Source organism: Labeo rohita, chromosome 22 (assembly GCF_022985175.1).
Source record: "Labeo rohita strain BAU-BD-2019 chromosome 22, IGBB_LRoh.1.0, whole genome shotgun sequence".
NCBI classification, from domain to species: Eukaryota; Metazoa; Chordata; class Actinopteri; order Cypriniformes; family Cyprinidae; genus Labeo; species Labeo rohita.
This window is the reverse complement of record NC_066890.1, coordinates 36,043,793-36,053,275: the sequence shown is the minus strand read 5'-3', so window position 1 is coordinate 36,053,275 and position 9,483 is coordinate 36,043,793. Positions and strand designations below refer to the sequence as shown.

The window sequence follows — 9,483 nt, the reverse complement described above, 5'->3', positions numbered from 1 at the left end:
AAGTGCGTTTGTGCCTATCAAGGGGTCCCGCCGTTTGATTTCGATTGCACCTGGCTTCATCTCCCATTAGGAATTCTTCTCTGTGCCTTCCTCATGTTTCTGTTCATGAATAAAACACAGCCGAGCTCAATGTCCGAGCTCAGTTTACACACACAGCGCTGGTGTCTTTAAAAGGGGGTCCCTGCTTACCCGCTATATCATCGAGCCAATGGCTGGAGCACGTCCAGACTCCTATACGCAGGCGCACGGACGAACACTTTCCATTGCAGACATCACCTCAATGAAACTCTCACCTTGTGTTTAACGACGTATCAGATCGTTCATTACACAATAGTGATTAGCAACTAAACTCAGCTGACCGTTCCCTTGATATGATGCTTTGGGACTAGAACTACTATACTGGTTCTCGGACGAGATACCATGTGTTTCGCATTTTTTGAGAAACGTACTTTTGCGAACTAGTCATAAGTTTTCGCCTGATTGGAACCAAACCAGTGCAGGAAGATTCTCTGGACAGTAAATACCAAGAATTATAAATTATAAAAAACTTTCGACTCTCCATCGCAAAGGAACAGCAAAATGTTCGAAAGGGGCGGGGCTGCCTTTACTAAAACGGCTATAACTTTTAAACGCAATGAGATAATCTTCACCAAACTCAAAACACATATGTAAGAGCTGAATCTGAGGTCACTGAAAATAAAATCTGTGGAGCTTGATCACTTGGTGGAGCTATAAGAGGGGAAAAAAACATAAAATGTTCTATCGACATGAGAAATTGGTACGCATGGTCTTGGTCCAAATTGCCACAAGTGGCTATAAGGACATTGGCGTACCTAAAAAAAAAATGGCCGCCATAGACCGATGAACTTTGAGCACCTGTTAGACAAGGTTAATAGAGCTTGATCAGAACAAAACTTGGTGGGCCTAAAGGTCTGTGAAAAATTTGAAAGAAATCGGCCATGGGGGGCGATATCGCATTTTTCAAGGGCGTAAACTATTGTATATTTCACAGTTTTATAGTTTTTCATACGATATAACTCCTCATTCCTAACAACTTTGCCTCAAGAACCACTGCTGTCAATCAAACCATTTGTTGAATGACTGAGAAAATGTAAAAAAGTACTGCAGTACAATTCTCTGGACTTTCTAGGTCTATAATAATCCCAAAAAATGTTGAAATTTACCCTTTGGGAAGCTATAACAGGGTCGTTTGGAAAAGCGGCCTTTCCCATTATACCCAAAAGCCTATAAAGCCTAAACAAAAGCTCAAAACTTCACGAAACCTGGTGAGCACATGTGACAGGTGATTCTAAACAAGCACGCAAAGTAACAGTCATAAATGTCAAAAAAATAAAATAAAAATAAAAAAATATTTCTATGATAAACAACCTGGATTTACTAAAAATTTACTACCAAACTCAGCACACTTATGGAAGAGCCCAAGATCACAGGAGGATCACAGGACAAAAATCTTGGAGATTGGTCAATTGGCGCTATAAGAGGGAAAAAACATAAAAATGGCTTTAACTAGGCAACCATTTGCCCTATCAAATGTGCACGGTCTTGGTGCAAAGTGCCACAAGTGTCTATGGTTTGGGGACATTTGCGTATCCCAAAAAAAACATGTCCGCCACTGGCCGATGAAGTTTGAGCACCTATTAGACAAGGCTAATGGAAGCCGATCAGAACGAACCTCTGTGGGCCAGTTCAATTTACAGCCCCAAGGTATGTGAGAAATTTGAAAGAAATCACCCGGTATTGCATTTTTTTGAGGGCATAAATGATTGTACATTGCGTTCTTTTCCGCACATATACGCAATATCCATATCGTATGATAGACGTCATTCCAAACTACTTTACCTCTAGAGCCACTGCTGTCAATCAAACCGTTTGTTAAATGATTGAGAACATGTAAAAAAAAAAAAAACCTACTTATGCGAAGTAATCCTAGGTTTTTCACTTAATCTGGAAAAAAACACTGCAGTACAACTCTCTGGACTCTCTAGGTCTATAATTATCCAAAAAAATGTTGAAATTTACCCTTTGGGAAGCTATAACAGGGTGGTTTAGAAAAGGGGCCTGTCTTAACATACCAAAAAGCCTATAAAGCCTAAACAAAAACTCAAACCTTCATGAAACCTGGTGAGCACATGCGACAAGTGATTCTAAACAAGCATGCAAAGTTTTAGGGAGATCGGTCATAAATCTAAATATTTTTATGATAAACGACCTGGATTTGCCAAAAATGCATTTTTAAAATGGCTTGATCTATAATATGTAATGTCTTTTTTCATATGTTCTTAAATGCCTGAAAGCACTTGAACCCCAGAGATTGATGCTTTTGCTGCTCAAAGCTGGATTTTGCAGTACTACTAATAGTCAGCAGGTGGCAGCCAATGAAATGACAAGTATTAAGACGTAATGAACACACTACAATGCATGCTGTTTGTTTACAAAAAGGGAAGAAACAATGTTTAATAACTCTATTATATACTCTGTTTAATAACTGTTGTATGGTTCATTGTTGTCCCATACTTTTAATCCAGCTAGTGCCACAAAGCTGTCTTAGATGTAAAAATTAATGTATTATATAAATATATTAATAACTTTAAAAATAATATAAAATAGTATTTAAAAAAAAAAACATACATTAAGTGTATAATTTTTTATACACTTAATTCGATTTTTTAGTTTTCTTTCACATAATTTCACAATGGCTATTAGGGCTGGGTGTTGACACAAATGTCACGATTCGATATCGATTCAGTATTGATTATTTTGTATACATATAAAGGTACAGTACATGGCACATTTTCTCAAGGAAAAAAAAAACTCAACTAATGCTTCAAAATAAACGTGAGAGTTTATATTATAATATTAGGGGTTAAAATGAGCTGATTTGTAAACAAATAGTAACTTCACAGTTACATAATTATGTTTCTACTCCAATTCGTTTTTTGAATACACTTTTAAATGGTGACTATCTTAAGAACTTGACAGATTCATTCAAACAATAACAGTAAAACAGTAAAATTATAATGAATATGGTTAAATGGTGCATATATTAAGCGAAGTGCTTCTTTTTAAGAGATCATTTTTATAGCTGACTAACGAGTTTGGTCACTGAATATGTTTTTTCTTAGGTAAATGTGATGTTACGCCAAAACGGCATTTAATGTTTGAATACTGTAATAAAAAGACAGAATTTGAAATCTAAGACTTTGTTTCATATCTGAAGTAACAAAGCACGAAGCTTATTGCGATTTATTAGATGGGAGGCGCTCTACAATACTCCTGAAAAGCTGATCGATTCATGGGATTTTAGAACCAATTTAGTTTTGTAATTCTATTCTAAGACTTTTAACTAATTTAAAACTAGCCTGAAATATCCTAATTCCTCAAGACCTGAAAAGCAGCACAGCAGAGGGCAATTTCTCTTGACATTATGATGGCATGACACTGTTTATTTAACAGCATTCAAAAATCATACATTTTTGTGAGACAAAACAGTCTTTCAGTTCCTCTCGGATCCATCAAAAAGTGTAGACGAAAATTAAAACAACCCTATTAATGAATGAGACTGACTCTTTTCCTCAGTCCAGCAGAGTCCAAAGTCAATTTTTAGTATCTCGAAACAAACCGTGAATGCTGAGCACCGTTTCTGAGCTTCTTGGCAAAAAATATTAAGTGCCCTTGTATGTGAAACAGTCTGATGTGTTTAAGAGGGGTTGGTGCTGGCCATCCTGGAGGGTTTGGGATGGGTTTGAGTGTGTGTTACTGAGTTGGTAAGGGGATGCCACGGGGGTCTGTGACCTGCCCTTCCTGTAGGTTTTTGACCAGCTGAGCAAGCCAACGTTTGGTGGTGGAGTCGTCCTTTAGCACTTGAGCAAAAGTGGTGTCCTTCAGCTGGTCAGGCAGGCACTGACGGAGAGCTTCTCTCGCCCTGAGACACACAAAATGAGATTTATATTTCAATATGATTCCTGATCTTCTTTATTTTGATTGATCAATCACGCTGATTTAATTGAAATGATTAAGCAGCACAAACAGGATTCCTAATATTTGCCAAACTGTGATATTTGTGCACCTCCTACAGGCCAACAATTAGCAAAAGGGAAACCATTAGGGGGAAAAAAAAAATACCTGGAGTTGTCAGAAAGTCGTAAATAACAGCGCACAACATGTTTCAGCAGGCGAGCTGAAGGCTCCTTAGACAGCTGAAGTACCATCTTCCCCTGCAGGAAAAAAAAATAAAAATTAATAACAGTGATATATATACACAAGATGAAAAGATGCAAAAAGTGTTAATGAGTTCAATCAATAAACAGTTACAAACCACTTTATATATTTAAAGCAGTTTTTATTGATATTTGTGTTTTTTTTGTATAATCAAATGCAAAATATTATACTGTATTCATTACTTAATTCATTAGTTTAATATTTTTGCAAAATAACACAATCATGACATATAAATATAATTACTACTTTCCCTTATTGTCTGTTATTGAAATTTAACATTTTTTCAAATTATTATACCTTCAACTATTTAATTTTCATCAGAAAAGTAACAAAATTATTACTCATTCATTTAATTTATATTTCTTTTAAAATTAAATGTGTATTGACAAATGCAACATTTTATACTGCATTATCGTTTACAATAATTAATCAGTTTTTAATTAGTTTTTGTTCTTCAAAAATAAATAAATGTAAATAATTTTTCCATCAAATGTCACTGAATTTAATAATGCAGTTACAAATTATAATTATTACTTATTAATATATTGTTTTATGTATACATATACACATATATACACAATAATTACATTTGAACAATACAATTACTACTTACCCTTCAGTTTTGTAATAAAGTTAAAGCTTACTATCTGAATATTTTGAAATTATTTTCAATTTTACCATTAAATGTCATTCATTTTAACCCAAAAAAATGCAGCTACAAATTATTTATTTAGTATTTCTTTAATCATTTGTACCATCAGTTTTTAAACGGTATACTGTATTTATTACTTGTGAATTCATTAGTTTTAATCAATAATTTTTCTGCACACATATATAAAAATATATACATCACATTACATGTGAATATTACCATTATTATTACTTTTTATGCTTCATTTTTGGAACATTTACATTTAATATCTGAATACTGAATATTTGAAAATTAATTTTCAATTTTACCATCAAATGTAATGGTATCCAAAAATGCAGTTACAAATCCTAACATATACATACATACACACACATATATATATATATACATGTGTGTGTCAAGCATAATAAGGATTATTAATAAAATCAATAATAATGAATCACCAGTATCATGGCAACATGTGAAAAGCGTTCATAGGTCTGGCAGATATACGCAAGCCCCGTGTCATCCAAGAGGATCTTCTGCAGTATAAATGTGGCCACCTGAAAGAAAAACACACACTTTATTGGTTTTAATGGGGGAAAAAGCACTCCTGAAAACTACATCCATCTTTCTGAATCTTGGCTTGCACTCATGATTATAAAATTAATACATGTCTGAGGGTATTGTGAGACTTTAGAAAGCAAACCGTTTTGGAGAGCTCGCTGCCGGACTCCATGATGCGCAGACAGAGAGGAATAATTTCTGTGGTCAACAGGAAATTGATCACCTCCTGTTCGTCTGTTTTCACTAGTGCGCCTATCAGACAAACACGTAATACATAGTTTTTTTTACTAAGACAATTTTTTTTTTTTTTTTTTTTTTTGGTATTAGCTGGTTGGTTTTCTTACCGATAACACCCAGACTTGTGAGCCGCAGGTACTCGAAGGGTCGAGTTTTACTGACCGTGTGCAGGAAGGGATACAGAAAAAGAGGGATGTGAGCTGCCAGGAAAGCAGAGCTGAGGATGAAATACAAAAAACAAAAAAGGGAAAAACAGTCAGTGTGGCACAGGATTTATAGTGCGTCATTTCCTTTGAGTACTGGAAGTGAGTTACCGTGTCTCAACGTGGGAAGCCACACACTGCAACAGTGCTAAAGCGTTACACACTCGATTAGACTGATGTGCGGTCAGTGTCGGGGGATTTATGGATGGGTAGATGTTCACAATCTCCTGTGAGGGGAAAAAAAAAAAAAAAAAAAAAACTATGACCAAATGACACCATAATCTAGTTATTAAAAAATAAATAAAATACTAAGGATACCTTTATTACGAAATCTGGGGCTTGGAAGTTTTATTATTATTATTATTATTATTATTATTGTTAATAGTATTATTTTTACCCCTCATACATTTTTGTGATATTGAATTAATGTGAATGACAAATTTTAACATTCTTTTACAGTCTAATGCAATTCATTGACAAATTTTACAATGCTACAATTACAGTTAAAATTTTACATTACAAATTGCTTTCTTTATTAAAAATAAAAAAATAAATTAACTTTTCGTATAATCAATTTCTAAATTTTATACTATATTTTCATTAATATTCAGTAATTTCTTAATTTTTATTTACTGTCAGTATTTTACTTGTGAATTTAGATAATATACTTAATTATAATAATAATAATAATAATTCTAAAAATTGTCACATTTATTTATTAGAACTACAATTATATTTACACATTATTTTGACTCTTATTAATATTTAAAACAATATCTGAATATTTTAAGAATTGTTTTATTGTGAAATGTCATTCATTTCCAAAAAAAGTTATTAACTGAAACAAATTAAATCAAATAATAATATCAATAAAAAGGCAGTTACAAATCACTTTATGTATATTTTTAGAAATTGCTATTTTTAAATAATATTTGTATTTTTGTATAATTAAGTGCAAAATGTTATAGTCTATTTTCATTACTTATTTATTCATTAGTTTTATTTTAATAATTATTTTACTTTCTGTACATATACACAGCTTCTTCCAAATAACTTTTTACTGCCAAATGTCATTCATTTTTCATTCAAAAAATATTTGGTTGAATTTATAAATAATTTTAAAAATCCATTAAATCGATAAAAATGCCGTAACAAATGACTTTTTTCCCTTTATACTATATATATGTGTGTGTGTGTGTGTGTATTTTCCTTACTTGTAATAATACAACTTTAATAATAATAATAATAATAATAATAAAATTTATTTTTCCACAATAAATTTTTACTGCTAATTGTCATTTATTTTCATTCAAAAAAATATTTGGTTGAATTTAGAAATTGCAGTGGTTACAGTCTACAGGACAGAGCTTAAAGAGAAAACTCAATATTTATTATATTTATTTAATCAAGCTTAATTCCAATTCACATTGTTTATTTAATTATTATTTTAAAAGAATGCATGTGTTTTGTGCGATTTTTAAAAATATTTTATTAATTTATTCATAATAATAATAATAATAATAATGATAATAAAATTTAAAATAGAAATACTGTAATATTATTACATAAAAATTATACATGGATTATATAATATAAATTATATAATTTATATAAAATATAAATTATATTATTAAAATAAAAAAGACATTAATTATAACTATTAAAATTCTATTATTATTGAAATTAAAAAAATAGAATCACTCTAATATTGCATAAAAATTGAGACAGATATATAGATAGTAAAGAATAAATATTACATTATATTACTATTAAAATATTATTATAGTGTGTATATAAAATATTGTATAATATTTTTTATTATTATTGAAATATAATTTTTTTATTATTAAAAATAGAATTACTATAAATAGATAGATATAGATAGATAATATTGAAAGATTATATTATTATTAAAATAAAAATACTACTATATCAGTATCACAATTAAAAATAATAATATTATTGTAATATTATTAAATTGACTGTTGTTATTATTGTTATACCTGTTGATATTAATTGTAATGATTATATAATAATAATAGTTTTTATTTTTGAAAAAAAAAAAAAAAAAAAAAAAAATCAAATTACTATAATTTTACATAAAATTTAGGTAGAGAAAAATCCATTAAATCAAAAATGCTGTTACAAATTACTTTTTTCCATTTTGGAATTTATACTACATTTTTCCCCTTTTTTATTTACATACTGTATTTTCCTAACTTGTCAATAAAACTGTTTTAATTTATGTACTTTTCTGCAAAATAACACATTAGATGATCAGATGTAAATATGAACACTATTAAAATGTAATTTTATAATTAACATTTTACAGATTTTAAGCTACAGAACTATACAACTGTAATTTTATTTAAACAATATTTTAAAAACGGTTTAAATAAAACAACATGTAGATCTAAATGAAGTCTAGAATTTAATTTTTCAACAGCTGTATTAGTAAAACACACATGTACATACATAATACTGCTTCCTAATCATGTCTCTGTTTATTGCCCATTATATTGATCATGAAGTGACAGTCCCGCACCTGTAGGAGAGCTGCTATAGTACCGCAAGAGTGCCAGAGCATCGGGGCCAGATCTGCCACAGACTCCCTTTTCTTGCTGAGCTCCAGCAGGGCATTCTCACGCGTTTCGGGACTGGAGAGCTCGTTGATCCACTGATAGATCTTCTCACGGTCCACCTGCGTCAGACCCGCCGTGGTTACAGTCTACAGGACAGACATTACAGAGACAAAACTCATCAATTGTCATTGTTTACAACCAATATCTATTATACAATCAAGCTTAACTCCAATTCACATTGTTTTTCATTATTATTTAAAAAAAATGCATGCGTTTTGTGTATTTTCTTTCCCATTTAATCACTCTTACACAAACTTGAAGATTTGAGTTCTTTAAATGTTTAGTTTTATGCCCCTTATTTCTGTTTATTTATGCACTTTCTTATAATATTGTATAAAATGTTCTATAAACTACAGCAATGAATAGTCTGTCATTAGTCTACAGTTATTAAGCACACATTTATAATTAATGCCAGCGCATGTTTACAAACAGCACACGTGATGTAGTCGTTTCTTAAGACTCTTATTTCAAACATAAGGTGCTCTAATAAACACATAAAGCCAAATTACGCAACAAACATAATCATATCCTCGCACAAAGCGCATTTAAGTTTTAATATATCACCATAGTAACTGACTGCATTAGCTTTAGCCGTTAGCTCCATTGGGCCCCTGCACAAACAGGCGTAAAACGCCCAAATGCTCGCAAAAACTCACCGTTCCTGTAGCCAACATCCTCCCTAATACTTTATCGTGATCTCCAGAGTACAAGTGAGCTGTAGTTGTTAAAACAAAGAGAAATAAATCGGGTTTACATTAGCAAACAAGCTAAGAAAAAACAACCGCCTTCCGCTGCTGCTGCTTCTTCCACGGTTCGCTTCCGGCAGGCTTTTCTTCTTCGGTGTAAGTTCATGGCGGGTAATAACGGATCTAGCGTTCACTGCTGCCCCCAAGCAGACTTGGTTTATTAATAAGATGTACTTCATAATAATAATAATAAAATTAAAAATAGAAATACTGTAATA

At 31.4% G+C, this 9,483-nt stretch overlaps 1 protein-coding gene across 1 annotated transcript; it reads right to left on the bottom strand.

Annotated features, from left to right (window-relative positions):
• Positions 1–3,431: 3,431 nt before the first annotated feature.
• cnot9 (CCR4-NOT transcription complex subunit 9) lies at positions 3,432–9,360 on the bottom strand. Its single transcript, XM_051095068.1, has 8 exons — positions 9,176–9,360; positions 8,423–8,605; positions 5,989–6,104; positions 5,782–5,891; positions 5,580–5,689; positions 5,335–5,433; positions 4,144–4,235; positions 3,432–3,943 (listed from the first exon to the last, which is right to left on the bottom strand). Exons 1-8 carry the CDS (start codon positions 9,191–9,193, stop codon positions 3,775–3,777), a joined length of 897 nt encoding a protein of 298 aa, XP_050951025.1. The 5' UTR covers positions 9,194–9,360; the 3' UTR covers positions 3,432–3,774.
• Between the last annotated feature and the right edge of the window lie 123 nt (positions 9,361–9,483).